This window comes from Phodopus roborovskii, unplaced genomic scaffold (genome assembly GCF_943737965.1).
Source record: "Phodopus roborovskii unplaced genomic scaffold, PHOROB, whole genome shotgun sequence".
In the NCBI taxonomy this organism is placed as follows: Eukaryota; Metazoa; Chordata; class Mammalia; order Rodentia; family Cricetidae; genus Phodopus; species Phodopus roborovskii.
The window spans coordinates 361,770-380,655 of NW_026125295.1; the positions used below are offsets into that span (position 1 = coordinate 361,770).

At 43.8% G+C, this 18,886-nt stretch overlaps 1 protein-coding gene across 1 annotated transcript; it reads right to left on the bottom strand.

Moving 5' to 3' along the window:
• Positions 1–2,698: 2,698 nt before the first annotated feature.
• Positions 2,699–15,552, bottom strand: Ccr9 (C-C motif chemokine receptor 9). Its single transcript, XM_051201358.1, has 3 exons — positions 15,425–15,552; positions 8,921–8,965; positions 2,699–4,471 (listed from the first exon to the last, which is right to left on the bottom strand). Exons 2-3 carry the CDS (start codon positions 8,939–8,941, stop codon positions 3,392–3,394), a joined length of 1,101 nt encoding a protein of 366 aa, XP_051057315.1. The 5' UTR covers positions 8,942–8,965; positions 15,425–15,552; the 3' UTR covers positions 2,699–3,391.
• Between the last annotated feature and the right edge of the window lie 3,334 nt (positions 15,553–18,886).

The window sequence follows — 18,886 nt, forward strand, 5'->3', positions numbered from 1 at the left end:
TTAGAATCAGACAACAATATATCATCCATGTAATGGTAAATTATGGACTGTGGAAACTGTTTACAAATTACTTCCAAAGGTTTTTGCACAAAATATTGGCACAGGGTGGGGCTATTTAGCATTCCCTGCGGCAAAACCTTCAATTGATATCTCTTGACCAGCTGAGAATTATTGTAATTAGGTACAGTGAAGGCAAATTTTTCTTTGTCTTTTTCTTGTGAAAGTATAGTGAAGAAGCAATCTTTTAAATTGATAACTATAATGGGCCATTCTTTAGGTATCAGAGAAGGCAAGGGCATTCCAGGCTATAGAGAACCCATTGACTGAATAATTTTATTGATGGCTCTAGGTCTATAAGCATTCTCCATTTTCCAGATTTCTTTTTGATAACAAATACAGATGAATTCCAAGGGCTGGTTGATTCTTTAACATGTCCAGCATTTAGCTGTTCCTGGACCAGGTTTTCTAAAGCCTGTAGCTTCTCAGAGATCATAAGCCTACCCAGACAGGTTCAAGTGTTAGCCGTTTTAAGGGTAGGGCTTTTGGTTCCTCTGTTAGTTTGGCACTTGTATTACATTTTTGTACAGCCTGGATATTTGGTGTCTGTCTTGTATAGTGCTTTACAATATTTTTCTATAACCATGAGTTCATTTATGGTTCGTATCTAATAGTGGAGGAATGTTAATCTGTGTATTCCATTGCTGCAATAGATCATGACCCCATAAATTTATTGCTATATCAGCCACATATGGACTCAACCTTCCTCTCCATTCTTCTGGTCCTATACATTCAATCCATCTCATGCTCTGTTTTACCTGAGATGGGGTTCCAATCCCTAAGAATTGAACATTTACCTCTTGCAGGGGCCATCTTGGAGGCCAAGATTTATTAGTTATAATGATCACATCAGTGCCAATGTCAAGGATCCCTTCTACCTCTTATTCATCTTAACTCTCCATCTAGGCTTTGACTGTTTATAGAAGTTTGCCAAAATATACGTTTTTTGTTTCCTCCATTCATGTTTAATTCATCTTCCATAGCTAATCTGTCATCCACAGCGGTATGATTTTTTACGATAGGCACTGGATTTTCTGATCATCCTGGGGAAGATTGTCCTCCGAAGTGACTGGGAATGGAATTCCTTCCATATGTAAAACAAAGAGAGTCCTAATGTCCTGCATCATAAGATTATCTACCATTGGTATGGAACAATTGATCTCAGTTATTATATCAGCTTAAATTGCAAAGGATGTTGTAATTACCTTAGGTATAATTCTGCTGTCCTGGGACTCTGATGCTTTTGGTTACAGATATCAACTTGCAGTAAGTACACCTGGCCAGTAGGTGTGCGGGTGTACCACCAAATAGTGTCCTGCAGCAGGACATCCCTCCGATCCTGGTCCCTCTTAACAGGCTAACAAGCAAAATGTTGTTAGATGGGAGAGTGAAACCGAGCATTGTGTAAATTACTGGGAGCAGAACTACTGGAGACCTCTCACCAAGCAGGGCTGGGCTTGGAGCTCAGGGGTGGGCAGGCAGTCTCAGCCAATGTGGGGGGATGGGTAGCAGTGGCTATGAGTGCAGTCTCAGGGCCACCGGACAGTGGAGCTGTGGGGGAGGGGCGTTGCAGCCCAGGGCTGTGCAGCCCGCACTGTGAGCACTTCCTGGAGCAAGGAAACCGCAGACCACGGGTATTGCCGCATAGCTGGGGTGGGGGGGGGGAGGTAGGGGACAGGTGCAGGGAGGCGCGACACAGATGCCACCGCCTGGGTGAAACCTAATTCCCCAGATCCCGTGGAAATCTACATCCCACTTCTGACACCAGATACCATGGATAAATAAGAATCTGGGAAAACAAATAGGCTGATGGATGTTTATTCAGGAAAATTCATTTACACCAGAAACAGATGACTGCCAGCAGGTTCCCATCCCAAGGATGCCTCCGGATGCTCTCTGTCTCCGTCTCCAACGAGGAAGCAAGAGAGGGCTGGGGTCACACCCAAACCTGTCCCCACCCTCCAGTGGGCGTGGTCAGTGCAGCAGGTACGGGCAGGGTGGATATCTCACTACAATGACTATTATTATTACAAGCATGCAAACATACATGCATTTCTCAGGTGAGGGGGCATAGAAGAACACATGACGAGATTATAGCTCTGCATTATATTGTAAAAGCTGGTTACACAGGCAATTCAAAACAAACCACATTCTTACCCTTTACAATCACTGTATTTCTGTCTGATATTCAATTGCTCACAGTTGCAGTATTAAGAAAGGGTAAAACAAATGGCAAGTGATGAACATTTTAAAATACACATTATTCAGCACTTTTCCAGGATATGCGATGACTTTTTCCAATGTGCGAAATTCGACAGCTAAAAACATAGGTGTGAAGTGAATCATAATTAAATATTTTTCTTAATATCCCCAAAGGTAAAAATTTTGTGAGCTGTTGGCACTACAAGGTAAGTAAAGGTGAGGTAGCAAGGAGGCAAACACCCTTCTCGAAGCATCAGAAGGAAAGGTCATAATGCTGACCTTTCCCCTGCACCCTCTCCCCTGAAGAAGTCCCAGCATAGCCAATGCTAGGTCCCGGCCACCCAAATACATCCTCAGGCTTAGTCTATGAGGTTCACTTTACCACACATTTATCTAGATCCCTTCCTAGATAGAACCTACAGCTAGGTTTGGACATGGCAACTCCAGCCAGACACCTACGTGGGCTGAGAGCAACAGACTCCAGTTAATGTGCTGTGCGTGGGCTGGCCAACCTGTCTTACAAATAGCTCCAAAGTAGGAAAAAAAAAATGGTTGTCCTTGGCCCAGAAGAGATCAAGGATGTCAGAAGGGCGTTCAGCCTCAGATTGTTTGGGTGTGTTCTAGATTTAAAAATATGTAATGAGATGTACAAAGTCTCCCCACCAGTGGGGATATCCCAAGGTGGAAAATATTGCTAAGCCTTGCTTTTGTGGTCTATGCTGGTGACTCCGTGCTCTGTCACCTCTGGAGAAGAGTAGCATCAGATCTGAAGTAACAAAAATGTGGAGTACTGTAGAAACTCAACACCTCCAGAACCTAGCTGCATCGATGATTAGCATGTGCATGGCTGGGGTGTCCTCACTGCTTCTCAGGTATACTCCTCAGAATTGCATTTACTGCAACCAAACCCAGCTGGTGCCCTTCTGGTGTGATTAGTTTAGAAAACTTTGGCATATCCTGACTGAGCGTGATGAGGCTGTTTAGATTCATCCTAGTTTGTTTTATTTCATTTTGGGTTTTCTCGTTTCCTTCTTATTTGCTTTCTCTTTAGTCTTATCAGTGGGGAGACTGTGTTGTGTCTATGTATCCTCATTATTTCCAAGAGGATAATCTATCTCGGTGAGAACTCCTTTCAGTGGGAGAGGGCCCCCGAAGTTGTCTCCAGTAGCATGGAAGAAATCTTCAAGCTACCCTCTCTCCTCGTGAATGAAACCCAGTGGCCCTGCCTAATGCATCCTAAGTTCTTCAGGGTCTTCATGAGATCCCGGCGGAATCTCTCGCCCACAAATACGTAGAGAACTGGATTAAGGCAACTATGGAAGAATGCAATGGTCTGAGTGACCTGGAAGCAGATGTCAATGCTGGTGGAAATAGCACAGTTGGAGATGAACACAGTGTAGGCATCAACGGCCTGCACTATGAGGATGCAGTTGTAGGGGAACTGAGACATAATGAAGACAGTGAGGACAGTGATGGTCACCCTTAGCGCTTTGTGCTTGGAAGACTTCTTGGCCTGTACCAGGGTGTGAATGATGATGGTGTAGCAGAAGGCCATGACCACGAAGGGGATGATAAACCCCAAGGCGACCTTCAGGATCAAGACAGCTGATTTCAGCTTGGCGTTCTTATCCTTAGGGTAGACCATGGTACAGATGGTATTGTCAGATTCCCCACTGATTTGGCTATACAAGATTTCTGGGGTACAGAGCACAGCCGCCATCACCCAGATGATAATGCAAACCATCTTGCTGTACAGCAGCCTTTTCTGCCGCCAGATCTGAGCCTTCATAGCCTGTACAACGGCAATGTATCGGTCCACACTGATGCACATGATCAGTAGCACACAGCTGTAGAAGTTCATCTTGTATATACTGTTCACAACCTTGCACAGGAAGGTATGGAATGTCCACTGGCCAGCAGCAGCGATAGCCCAAAAGGGAAGAGTGGCAAGAAAGAGCAGATCAGCAATTGCCAAATTCAGAAGGAACGTGTCCGTCATGGTCTTCACTCTTGTGCAATACCAGTAGACAAGGATAACCAGGCTATTGCCCAAGGTGCCCACAATGAACACAAACCAGTACAAAGGTGGGAGGAAATAGCTCGCAAACTGCCTGACATTGTTTTTCTTACAGAAAAAGGTATTGGAGGTGAAATTCATGTAGTCTTCTGTGGAAATGTAGCTGTAGTCGTCCAACATACCAGGAATGAGGCTCTGCAAAGAATATAAGTTGCATTCAATCAAGGATAACTTTTGAGTGGTCTGATCCGATGGTAGATAGAATAACCTGATCCAATGCCAATTGCCAAAGCTCTGTGATAAAGCAAAAAAAGGGGCATATGTGTTGGAAGGAAGACTGTGCTAGGATTTCATTAGGTTTGAGTGTGTAAGTTTGATGGAGTACTTGTCACCCAATGCCATGGTTTGAGGTGAGGCCTACTGTTGGTTGTATAATGGGGCACTACCATGGAAGACATTAATAAGTTCTCTTTGGACTCAAGTTCCTGCAATAGTAGGTTGTCATAAAAGAAGGGGATCCTTGCCCTTGAGTCTCTCTTGCTGTCTTGATATATGACTATGTATTTCTTCTTTTATGTTGCTTTCTACCATATTGTGATATAACCAGGAGACAGGCACCAGAATAGATGAGGCCACTCAATCTGGGAGACCATCAGCCTCCCGAACTGTAAACTAGAGAAAAGTTTCTTTACACATAACCCAATTTAAGGTATTTTGTTAAAACAATAGAAATTGACCATTGGAAGAAGTGTTTATTTAATAAATGTTTCCTACCCATCTATAAGTTGGTGACTATAGTAACTGCTAAAGATACCAGGTAAACAAGTCTGGTTTCTACTTACTTAGAAGTTAACTTATTCATGAAGGATACAGAAAAGCAAAACTACACTTGTAGTCTGAATGGCAAGTATTCTGACATGATGGGAAAGAAAACTTTGGGACCACACACTATGTGAATTGAATGTGACACCTGACAGTCCTTTCTCCCAACTATTCAACATCTGCAAATATAAAAGTCACCAGGAGCTCATAAACTACTGGAGTCATGGCACCTCTGAGTTTTCTGACAGCCTCCGAAGTAAACATGCAACACAACACTTAATCTGCGCACACACATTTGCACATACACATCATGACATTCTCAACTACTTGCATAGATGTGAGTGCTATAGAATTTCCAAGGACCCTTGCTGAAAATATTGTCAAAAATTTCAAGACATTGAGCTTTAATTCAAGTATGAACATTCTTTTGTTTGTTTTTTAGATTTATTTATTATGTATACAGCGTTCTGCCTGCACAAACACCCGCAAGCCATAAGAGGGCACCAGATTTCATCATAAATGGTTGTGAGCCACCATGAGCTTAGGACCTCTGGAAGAGCAAGCAGCCAGTGCTCTTAACCCTTGAGCTATCTCCCCAGCCCCAAGTATGAACATTCTTAAACACATGGCCCCTATGTGACCACAAGGGTCATACACCCAAGGCAATGGTTCTGACAGGCACACACATAGGGCACAAACATTTGCTCACTCTCATATGCATAAACAGGCCCAGCCTCCTGCTTACTTGCACATCTACATACCCATACACACAAGTATACATGCATACACATATCTAGACATATATGCTCACATGTGCCATTGTACTTTCTGATAGAGAAGGGGGATGAATGAAATCCGGGCAGGCAGCTAACAGCATAGGAGGGTGCCAGATCCAAAGCATGGTAACCGTTGCATTGTTGAAGCCTCCATCCCACACCCACATGATCTCACCTCCTACCATCCCTCTTTGGGGCTCCCATTAGGCTTCATAACTTCACAGGGACTTTGAGTCACCAGTGTCTTGCCCTGGGGGATATTCTCTGCATTTCTTTCGCGAGAGGACAATCTCACCGCATTTCTTTTCCTTGAAACAAGTACAATAATTTTTCTTCCTTTCTTTCTTTTTTCAAGACAGGGTTTCTCTGTGCCTTTGGAGGCTGTCTTGGAACTAGCTCTTGTAGACCAGGCTGATCTCGAACTCTCAGAAATCCTCCTGCCTCTGCCTCCCGAGTGCTGGGATTAAAGGCGTGAGCCACTACCGCCTGGCCAAGTACAGTAATTTTTCAAGTCATCTGTCCATATTGAACTAGACATAATCTTTGTGAGGGTTTTGTTTTGCTTTAGGTAGCTAATATTAGTAAATATGTAGATATAATTGGTTAGTTTATGTACTTAAATATTCATATTGAATAATAAAATCCCTCTACTTTCTGTAAGCTGTGCTGTCTTTACCTGTAAAACTCACATAAGCTGCTGATGGCCAACCAGCCTTTCCTAAACTGTGTAGTTGTTAAATATTGGAGAATCTTCATATTGCATCTTTTGTCTTTGAAAGTCCCAATTATCCCAAGCAGATTAATCTCTGAAAAAGTCCTATAGGGCTTATTTTAATTTTAATTGCATATCAGCATGATTAAAGGCCCTTGAGATATTCTTTAAATATTTCCTTAGCAATGTTTCCTTGACTTATTTGAATATGAGGTAATATCTCTGTGCATGTGTGCGTTCATGCATATGCGTACCTGTATGCATGGTTTTTAAAAATCAGTAGGTAATAGGAGGCTGATGCAGAATTCTGAAGCTCACACCACTAAACCCAGCCTACTCTGAGCCTGGCTGGCAGGAAATAGCTTAAGAGCTCATTGTTACAAAAAGCTGAGCAGACCTCCTTTCTCTGTTTTATATATGTATTGGTCCCCAGGTCTGAGGCACAAGTTCTTAATTTAAATTAAAAGACTTCCCTCCGTGCTGTCATCTGAAAATCCAGCGTCACATGGACCTATCTCTGGTGCCAGCAAAGTCCTGCCAACACTGGGCATGGGACCAGGTGAAAAGTCTCTGCTCCCTGAGAAGGCCAAAGCCAAGCTGTCGGATGAGGGTCCTGAGTGGACTTTGAGAGAAGGAAGAGCTTTGGGGGTGAAATTAAACTATGAGCACCTAGACCCAGAACCAGGTTGGCAGAAGACTTATATGTGTGGAAGGATAACATTTTGGGAGAGTGTCAGCTAAACTATGAAGATGAGTAAGGATAATGATGGGTGATGTGAACTGCTTTTGTAGAGAGTTTTGTTGGTTATGTTTTGTTTTTTTGTTTTTTTTTTTTTGTTTTCATACTTGTTTTTGTTTGTTTGTTTGTTTGTTATGGTGATTTGAAATAGCTTTACTAGACTCTTAAATTGTCCCAAGGCTTGGAAGCAAATAGCAAATCCCTCCACATAGCGGTGGGGAGGACATTTCTCCAGGGCACACTCATTCACAAATGCAATATCCCAGGGCAGAGGCAGATATTATTGGGGTCAAGAAAAGGAAGGAAGGAAGGAAGCAGGAAAGAGTACATGATAGAGGGGTCAGCTCAAGGGGTGGTCTGGTCCCTGGTGAGAAGCATGAGGAAAATGGTGTCCTGGAAGATCCATGAGTAAGCTGGGAAAGGTGGGTCTCTGAGCAAACACAGAGAAAGAGCTGAAAGCCTCCTGCAGGGTGCTATAATACAAATATGGATGGCAAACATCCTGAGTCCCTAGGCCATCCAGATTTCCCCAGCACGAGGCATGGGGAGCCAGGATTTTTGTTGGGCTGGGATTAAAACACCTCCATCCCTCATGGTCCATCATCACTGTGGAGAGGCATGCCTTTTAACTGGGCTGCCTTTTCAAGTTTGGCTGTTTTCCAAAATCCCAAGGGAGAAAACCAAATGATAGCTATATCAGAAGCAGCCTGCTCACCATCAGTCCCTCAGCCTCAGAGACCAGGAGCCAAATTCACTACAGAGTAAAATCAAGGTTGCCTCCTCACCTCTAATAATGTGTGCAACCATATAAATATTCCCAGACAATGCTGAAGACATATTGGTGTGTTATAAATAATTTTGTTCACAACCTAATTCAGCCATCCCATTCTGTAAGTCTTCAAGGCATTTTGAAGGAAAATGTGTTAGTCCCATCGAGAAGGCGTGGTTTTGATTATATACATGTAAAACTTATATTTTCCCTTTTACAGAAGAAAAATAAAAGCCCCCAGATATTCTTGTAAGGTGTTTTGAATAGATTTGATTCTATAATTAATTCATCCTATACTCTAATTGCATTTTGTGTTCATTTTTTTTTAAATCTAGATAATGATTTGACCTGCTAAACTTGGTTCAGTTCTTGACCTCTCAGAGAAATACCTCTGTATCCTTTTTAAAGGGCTGTGTGCTGTCAAAAGCATAGAAGAACCCCCCCCCAAGGGGCTTTAAAAAAAAACAAAAACAAATCAAGTCGGTTCTCTATTGCTTTCTTTTGTATGAGCTTCAGAACACTCATGGGACAAAGCCGATCCTAGTCAAAGAGCATAAAATCCCTCAGCTATTAATAAAATCTAAAACTTAAACTTTCCGTCTTCACAGCATATCACTCCCAACACTGAACTGGTGTTCACAAAGAGAATGGATGTGACCAGAAGAAATACCTCACATAGTGATGGGCACTGCTGACAGAGATCTTACCCTACAGCACCACACAGGAAATCTGTCCCCATAGGAGATTCTTCCCCTCACCACTGTGCAGGGAAGACCAGAGAGTAGGTAGGTGTTTCTGAGGCACCTAAGGTCATGACTATACTCACTGTTCGTTCTGTGGGTGTCATGGTGGGTCAGATGCCAGCCAGCTTCTAGAGAGAAAGGGCAGAAATTAGAAAGAGTCCAGACTTACAGATGCACCCTGGGAGCAAAACACCGAAGGTGAAGATTCAACATTAAGCTTGTTTGTGTTTGTGAAAAAAAAAAGTCACACACACACACACACACACACACACACACATGCATTATCATTCCTGTCCCTTTTCAGACTACAGTGGCATATCAGAATATTCTTGAAAATGCAGAATGAAAGCAACAGTTTGGGAGTTACTATTTACTTCTTTATTCCAATAGACCCAGGGTTTAATGCTCAATTTCTTTTAACTTAAAGAACTAGTAAAACTTACATCTGTGGATGAAGAACAAACAACAGAGACTCTTGGGTAATCTTCAGCCTGTCCTTACCTGGTAGTTCACTTCCTCCTGGCTTAACTTCTGTAAGGTCTGGGGATATTGCCTAGGCATGAGCTAGCAATGCCAGGCCATAGATCCCTGAAGAAGGGTGTCCAGACACCCAGCTGGGGAGAGAAGCCCGGTTTGTGTGACCATAGTTGGACTCCTTTGTGGAGGGGTCTGTGCCTAGACAGCACCTCCACCCCAACCCTCCATCAGTACCTTGCACCTTGGTGCTAGATCCAGTGTGTTCTGCTTCCTTTTTCCTATGCCTTTCCTTTCTACCCTGCCTGTCTCAAAGTAACCATTCTGAAGAAGTTTGTCAGGTGTGTGTGTGTGTGTGTTGTATATATGTATATGTGTAAATGCCTGTGCTGGGGAAGGCCAGAAGTCAACATCGAGCGTCTTCATTCTCTACCTTTCTTGGTTTTTTTTTTTTTTATGAATATGGGTGCTTTGCCTGCACCAGATGCCGGTAGTGCCAGATGAGGCCAGAAGAGGGCATCAGATCCCCTGGAACTGAAGTTAGGGATGTTAGACACCTTGTGGGTTCTGGAAATCAAACCCAGATCCTCTGGAAGAGCAGCCACCAATGCTGAGCCATCTCTCTAGGACCTATCTCTTTTCTTTACTTTTTTTGCTTGTCCTAGGTTTTTATTTTGTTTCATTATGGCAGGACCTCTCACTTAAACCTGGAGCTCACTGTTTCAGCTATACTGGTTGCCTCCTCAGAGCTGGGGTTACAGAGATCATCACTACCCTTGGCTTCTACTGGTGCTGAGGATCCAAATGTGTCCTCAAGCTTGTACATCAAATACTTTGACAGCAGAGCCACCTCACAGACCACTGGAGAAGTTTGGCAGCTCCGTAAAAAGCCCAACAAATGCTTACAGTAATCCAACTCTGCTACTCCTAAGTAATTACCTAAGAAAAATGCAACCCTATGTCCCACAGAAGCTTGCACGTGAATCCCCAAACCAGCTTTGCTGGTGACAGCCAAATGAACCACCAAACTTTTGATAAGTTGCTGAGCATTCACAAGACGGGAAGAAATGGACTGCCACTTCACACAGTGCAGGAGAGGACAGTCAGGATGCAAAGGTGCATGAAGAAGTTTGAGCTAGAGGAAAGAGCCCCATGACCATGATAGCTTCACAGGGTAGGTAGGCGTACAAGAACAGGTTCTTCACTCTGCGTCTTTGTGGCTAATTGTTGCCGAGACTCCAAGGGGTCTCAAAATAAAGAGGAAAATAAGATGGGTCCCTTTTCTTTCAGGAATCAGTCACCTCCACTATCAGCAAGCCCACGGGAAGCTGCCAGAGCTCTTCCGCAGCAGCTCTCTCAAGCACCTTAGTGTCTTGTGCTGTGCTTTGGAAATGAGGGGGCCGCACAAACTCACGATTTTAAAGTATTAGAGTGGAGAGTGGGTGTGGTAGTAGCGCCATACTGTAATTCTAGCCCTTGGGTAAAAGAGCAGACTTGAAAGTTACAGGCCAGCTCAGTCTAATAAACCCTGTCTAAAAAGTAAAATTCTATTACGTAGGTATACTGAAGATAAACAAATAATAAATACACACAGCCTCTGTGTCTCCTGTATGTTTGTAATTTAAAAAGTTACCCCCAAAATGTAGGGGGGGAATGCCTTAAACATTAACCCCAAGACAGACAGAAGGAAGCCTGGAATGGGGCTAAATCTGAGTGGGTGTGGCCACAGTCTCACTGGATTTTAGTGTAGCTGGTGGAGGCTGGGGAAATGTCTCTAAACATACTGTTTTTGTTTTTACTTAAAAAATATTTTTATGGGGCCAGAGAAATAGCTCAGCAATTAAGAGTGTATAATGATCTTACAGAGGACTGGAGTTCAGTTCCCAGCACCCACATTACAGGGAGATCACAACCATTAAAACTCCAGCTCCGAGAGGAGCCAATACCTCTGGCTTTTATGAGAATGTGTACTCACAAGCACGCACAAACACACCAAAAAAATAAATCTTTTAAAAAATTTAAGTTTTTGGCAAATATACAAACTTCGAGAGAGGAAAAAAAATCAATCAAAATACCCAAACATTTACATCTCCAAATAACGGCTATATCAACTTCTTATTTTCCTCCCCAGCCTTGTTCCTATGCATGTAAGTACTTCTATTTTTTCTCTTTTTATTTTAATCAAGCAAGTTATGGCATTTTATCCATTACTGAGCATTCTTGCCCAGACTTCCAACAAGGGCTGGCCCATATGTTACTTAAACACTCTCTCTTGGAGTCTGATAACTTGTTTTCAATTTCTGTTTATAATTACTTTGAAATACTTCAGGATCAATAGAAATGGGACATACATTTTTTTTCTTCAGGAAAATTATAGTCTTCTCTCTTCTTCCTAAGTTTGAGAATCACAAATTCTCCCCAAGTTGCATTTCTAAGTTATTCTGGTATCATCGATGAATTTCTTCTGTTCAGCCACATTCCAGGTGTCATCAAGACATCACTAAGCCCATGCTAAGCTAGGAAATTCACACTTTTCCACTAAATGAAAAGTACCCCTAACTAAGCAAATGTGCTTGGGAAGCAGAGACCTGGAGGCGTGAGTCATATATCATTCAATATATATTTCTAGTACTAGTGAGTGGCTTATGTCATGTGACTTTTCTTTGTATGAAGAGCTTGAACAGTGATCACATGACATCTGAGAAAAGATGTCAGAAGAAAGAAGCCAGGAGAGGAAGGTGGATTTGGTTACAGAAAATTTTAGAGAGGATAGCAATATATAGCGGTGATGTTGGTACAAATATGAAGAAATCTTCATAGTACAGGGTGTGTAGCTTTGGGTATGGGTATATATTACCTTTTTTGGAAGGTAAACAGTATCAAAATTTATAGAGAGGGACACCTCTGCTCAGTGGATGCTCTGCTAAGAACCTGCCCTATTCTCTCAATGCTGGAGCATTGTCTTGCAGATCAAAAATCTGGAAACAGATATACAGCAGCTGGTCACGTTGCGATACACCTACTCCAAAACTACTACAGATAGCCAATTAAAAAGAGGAAGAGATGCTTCGAGCTAATTAAAAAAAAAAGAGGCCGCTGAAACTATTAGATCAAAATGTAAAATGTGCAATACTGCTTTATGATCTTTAAAGATAAAAGAGCTCGTACCCTTTGCCACTGGTTGGAACAGAAGCTCTCCTACAAAAGCCTGACCCCATGATCGTTGGTGGAAAATGAGTTTGTTTTCTCTTTTAAGTTTTTCGATGCATTATAATATAATATTTACCAGGTGTGTAAAATTGTAAGAGCCGTAGTAAAAAAATAACCTGTCAGCTCTTTTTTTTTTTTTTAAAGGAAGAGAAAGGAAAAGAAGTAGCAGTCAGTGATCTTCTGTTCTGAACACCTGCTTACAAGCCTGCTCCAGCTGTGGTGGAAAACAGCAGCCCTGCAAGAGCCATGCCTGCCAGTGCACACCCAGGTGCCACTGTCTGGGACTGAAATCCTGCTCCAGCTTCTTACGAAGGTTGGTCCTTCTTCCATTATGAATGTGCTTCTAGCACGTGGGAAGTTTGGAGAGAACCAAAGGAGAAAACTCTCAGTCCTTCCCGAAGTAGTGTGTGAAGACCACAGGCAGCCTTGGGGTTTTAAGTTGATTTCTCTTTAATCTTTGCCTAGATACTTGTCAAATGCATTACTATACAGCCAGTCTCAGAGCCTGATTTCATTTTCTTCTTGCCTTGAGAAGAAAGACAAAGAAAGAAGAAGGAAGGGAGGAGGAGGAGGAGGAGAAAAAGAAGAAGAAGAAAAAGAAGAAGAGCCCACATAAGACAAAAACACACACAGAGAGGGAAGGAACTCAACTGTCTTGGGAGTTAGAAGGCTTCAACTCACCGCTGACCTGTCCTTCACTCTCCTTATGGCCATCTTGTGGACACTCTAGCAGCTGAGTCTACACGGTGGCCTAAACAACAAGGAGAGCACTGGACCATAAATAGTTCCTCTGCCTTTGGTTTATCCTTTCTGCCATTGGGGCTTGGCAACAAGGGACATGCCCTCACAGAGCCTGGATCCCTCGTTTGGGAATCGAGGGCAATGACGGTCCTACCTGATCCCAGGGATTCATGCACAGTCAAGAAGCAGGCTATGCAAACACTCTGGTCAGAACGTAAGCTTTGTGAGAGCTGAGATCACTTTCATCTCACGGTCAACGGCCAGGTGTGCTGGACACTGGCTGGGCATAAGCAAGATGTGTAATAATTAACACTCTCAAGAAGCCCCAATTTCAAGTTCAGTGGGTGAGTTAAGGCTGAAAAATGGCAATGTCTGAAGAGGTTGTAGGAATGAGGGAGAGGGAATTCTGATTTCAGCACCAGGGAACATCCAGGAGGGATTCACTAAGGAGGTGACTCTTGTTGACCCTGGAGGTTTAAAGGGATTAGGTGAAGGAACATTGCTCTATGGCAGGAAAAAAAAATGCATCAACTAAGACATAAAACTTGAAAGCATAGTATTCAGGAGCCAGAGGGACGCTGATTGTTCTATAGAAGTGGAAAATGCCCTGTGAGATAGGCCAATCTGGAATTGTGCTTACCCTGCCATTATTTTCCTATCCTCTGTTTTCCTTAAGGGACTGACAGAAAAATCAGACGGAGGTGCCCTGTCCCCTCTCACATCCAGTGCTATAGCCATTCACAGGAGTTACAGCCTTAGGTCTACACTTTGACCTTTGTCCTATTTGCTACTCATGGGTTGAATCATCTCTTACATTTTCTGTGTGTGGTGTACGTGTTCTCATGAATGCACTCACGCAGCTCTGATTTTTTTTCTTCCCCCTCCTTCCTACACTGGATCAGGGACTCTGAGCCATTTTACCACAGGGCCCACTCACCAAGCCTGGGTCAGGGGTTCACTTCCCTGAGACCTATAAACATAAGCTCAGAGTATAAACAACAATAGACAGAAATTGGAAGAAGAGGGCTCTCGAACTCCAGGTGCTGGAATGACCACTATTTTGGGGTTGTTTGGCAAAGAAAATAAAGGGACAGATCCCCTCAGAAGGCAGTTGCTTCCAGCATAGCACAGCTGGAAGGGCAGAAACAGCTGCCCTGACCTGTTGGCTGGCTATAGAACTGACTAATTAAGAACTAAAGAACAGGTCTGGGGGTCATGGGGAGATGGCTCAGCAGTTAAGAGCAGATATTGCTCTTGCGGATCTGAGTATGGATTCCATCCACGTCAGGTGGGTCAAAACCAACCGCCAGTGTTTCAAACACCTGCTCTCCTCACATGCGCACATAATTCAAAGTAAAATAAGTTTTTAAGGTTTTTTTTTTAGAACTGAAGAAGGCTGACATACTGAAAAAGAAAGAACACACCTACTTTCTATAGATGGATCATTTAAAATAACAGCTTCCTTTCTGATCAGAGAGGAATATTTCCACAATGCACAAAAGGATCCAAAACCACAATGTGCACACGCACCTTATACAAAAACTGTTAAAAAATTAAAATATCAAGTATACTTTTCAGTTTAGCCAATGTTAAATTTCTGAGGCATATCTTTTTACTTTAACACCACACACACACACACACACACACACACACACTGGAAAAGTGATCACCCTACCCATAGTTTTATATGCATTTTTTAGTTAGTTTTTCTGGAACACTCTTCATGCACTGAACACAGTTATCACATGGGGTTAAACAACTGAGAACCTCATTGTCTGATGAGTCTACTGCACTACTCACTGGTGTCGAGTTTTTTGTTCCCAAGATTTTTTTTTTTTTCTGCAATAAATGTTCTTTCCGTGGTCAGCCTCTCAGACCCAAGGGTGTCACCCCTCTCAGACTTCTGGAAACCCTCTTGCTACCTGTCCCAACACCATTTCTCCTCCCCTTGAGGTACAAATCATCAACAGCGGCCTTGAACCTGGCCTTCACTGTGCGTCAGGAGGGAGCCTCATTATTCACCGTACGAGAACCCTGAACCATACTGGGCGTTTGTAGGAAGGGGCATGTTGCACATAACATCTGAACAAGTAAGTGCAAGCATGGGATGTAGATGCCTCAGTGGCAGCCAGGGCATAGAGGAGGGGAAGGATGCTACTCACCAAGAGGGGAAGTGCGGAGCCTGGGTATGGGTCTGTGGAGAGAGGACACTGCAGCTGTCTGGGATGAGGAGTAGGCTTCTGTGGGTTCTGAGCAGGAAGCTATCCGACACCAAACACCAAAAAGGAAGCCAGGCCAACTCTGCCTGTGTTGTCACTGGTGGAGTAACCCAGAAGGGTGGGGAGCCACCTGCTGCAACTTCCAGCAACATACATCAATCACTGGCAGCCAGAAATGCAAAGCTGAGAACCACTGGGATTAAGGAACTCCATCTTCGGTGTGGGTAGTGTGCATATGGAGTCTAAAAGCGACCCAGGAGACGTGAGGAGTCCTGGCCAGAGGCACCCATTTATGAGACTTCTTTAGGTGAAAGTACTGCCTGAACAGGCTTATGTGAGGCCTTGAGGAACTGTGTTGCCCAATCCTATAACTACTGGCCAAATGTTCCCACTGAAATGGAAACTACAATGGGAAGTAATTCCTCAATGACTCTCAGCACATGCACCAGTAGCCGCCACAGGAGGATAGTGCAGATACCTAACATTTCTGACGTGGCAGAGCACGCTGCAGGTGGTGTTACCTTAGAAAGCTGTGTGTGTGATTGGCAGCTGCGAACAAGATTTTGGAGGACAAGGGACGCCTTAAGTGCAGGGTTTTACACATCATAAACTTTAACATTGACGGTTCCGTCTTGATGAATCGCAGTCGTCCTGGAGTTTTGAAAAATCTCAGCACGAAGTGTTACATTTTCTTTTTAAGTAGAAGCTCACAGATGCTATCTTTTCAAAGGGGGCAGAGTTATGCTGAAGATTCCCTGTTGTCATTACTTTTAAAAACTCTTTTTTTGTTGTTGTTTTTACATTTAAAATATACAAATCACAGCTCATTCAAGAAGACTAATTTCCTCTTGGTGCGTTTAGCATCCTGTGGACTGAGTGCAATATTACTCCCGCAATCACCACCATCTTGTACAGAACAAAGGGTTTCATAATCTGTCCTAATTTATATTTCTTTGGGGAAAAGGCTAATAAACATATGAGAGAGAAACATGAGCAGTAAGAATGAAAGATAAAATTGATTCATCAGCCTCCAGAGAACCATGGTGTGAGTGAGCTAAGAAATTCCCTTCCTTCGCCCCACATTCATGAGCATAAATAGCGTCTACAATGGTATATTTGTCTTGTGTCAAAAAGCCAGAGCGCTGGTGAAGAATAAAAGTCAACAGGCCCTGCTGCAGATTCCTTCCTCCACATGGACACCATGGCGCAGGAGAGATCAAGTCTGGGAGAGGAGCTGCTCTCACAGGTTTCCTCCGTTGGGAGATATGGAGGAGGCTGGGGAGCCAGGAAGAGGCAAGGGCATCCCAGAGAGAGCTTCTGGATTCTCAGAGGAGCCCAGGGTCACTGGGGTGCCTTTCTGGTTGCCTAGTTTGGATCATCCCTTGCAGGGAAAGCTCCATCCTTTAGTCATGTTTGCTGGGCTTCTGCATTGGCTGTTAGAATTCAGAACTGGGCGAAAGTAAGAGGCTGATGATCCCCTTTTCAAAGGTTCTCTGTATTTTCACCCTGCTTATGGTGGATTCTAGAAAGCAGGACACTGTGCCCTCAGACACTCAGGCCAAAATTGCAGTCTACAAGTCCCTATAACAAAAAACTCAAGTCGGCCTTGCTGCTGAAGCCAATGGACTCCTCCTTCTCATGCTGAAGCCAATGGACTCGTCTGATCCCCCTTTGCTCCTTCTCATAAACCATGTTCTAGAATTCTCTTCTGGCAGAAAAGAAAACCCTCTTTGGTTCTTTGCTCTCCGGGTGCATCCACAGCCTGACTCCCTCTTCCTTTACCATCTGCGTTCATTAGGAAAGACACATTGCAGAAGCACATTGGAGTCTTTGGAAGGACGATGTGGTCTGTCTCCTTTTCACTGATTAAGGTCTTTGCTTGACCTGAAAGACAAGGTGAAATGAACCAGCAATGAGCAGTTTGGTGGTAAGGCTCTGCTTGCTGTGACGCAATGAGTTCCAAGTTCAAATTTCTAGGAGTATGAAGGGGCCCTTCTGTCCCTGCCCTGATCATAGTGGACAGGGATCGAGTGGACCCTTGGCTGTAGTTCCACAATTGTGTCCTAGAATTGCATGGAAGGACTTTATTAAACATTTCTGTGTAAATTAGGGGAAACAGAAGGAGGCAGGTGCAAGTCCTAAGAATTTAGAAGAGCTACTACCAATGCTTCAGAAGTAGCGAAGATGCCTCAAAGTCACACTGTCCAGCATTTAGCCACAAAGTTGCAAGAAATAACTCTGAAAGTACTAGGGCTGAGAAAATGGCCTTTTAAACACAATGGTTAATCCAAGCATGGTGGTACGGGCCTTTAAACCCAGGACCGAGGAGAGGCAGACAGATCTCTGAGTTCAAGATCAGCCTGATCTATAGAGGGAGTTCCAGGACAGCCAGGGCTACACAGAGAAACGCTGTCTTGAAACAATATAAATAAATAAATAAATTTAAATGTAGCTCATGACCACTCGGTAGATCATATAGGTCTAGCTGACCTGTTTGAAGATATTAATGTGCTCACCTTAGCAACAGCCTCAGTAGGGTTAGGGTGCCAGCCAAGCAGGGCTCTTGTCTCTGGGAACAGAGAAATTAAAGGGAGTATCCCATCCCTAAAAAGGTCAAAGCCAGAGCTAGCTCTCACCACCAGTTAGCATCCCTAGAACACCTGAACTCTTCAAAATCCTCATGTCCTGTGGTTAACCGGAAAACAAAACAACCAAAGAGTGCGATGGTCAGAGACAAAAGCAGTAACCACATGGACATCAGCAAGTGCTCCATCGGGTGGGAGGGTGCAGAGAGGTGGCTTTAGTACCAGTGAGTATGAGTGTACTCACACAGGAGCATGAGGGGAGGCTGGGTAGGGCTGACAGCACTGGATGTGGCCTGGCTGAGGTGTTGGAGGCCCTGGGGGTGTTGGAAGTGTTTAATAAGTCATCAGACAGAGAGAGGTCAAGAGTTCAGCTGAGTGCATGCTGGGTGAACACGCAAGCAAGCTGTTGATAAGGGGAAAGCGTGTCAGCCTAGCCTTACTGTGGGGCTGTGCTTGCTGAAGACTAGCACCTCCTCTGAGGACGGTAAAGCCAGTCCTGACAGGTGACATGGAAAGGCAATATGTTACATATTTCTTTTTTCCTCTTTTCCTCCTCTCTCTCTCTCTCTCTCTCTCTCTCTCTCTCTCTCTCTCTCTCTCTCTCTCGTCTTACTACACAGCCCAAAGGGTCTTAAACTCACCGTACTCCTTGCTCCTCCCCAGGGATTGCTCGTGTGAGCCACCACACCCAGCACTGAGTTCCATTTTCAGTACATCACTGGCAGCTGCATCTAAAGCAACAGGGGGGGAAAAATGCAACCCCCAGGTTTCACTGCAGACACTAGAAGCAAGAATGTGAATTATAACTCTTTGTGGCCAC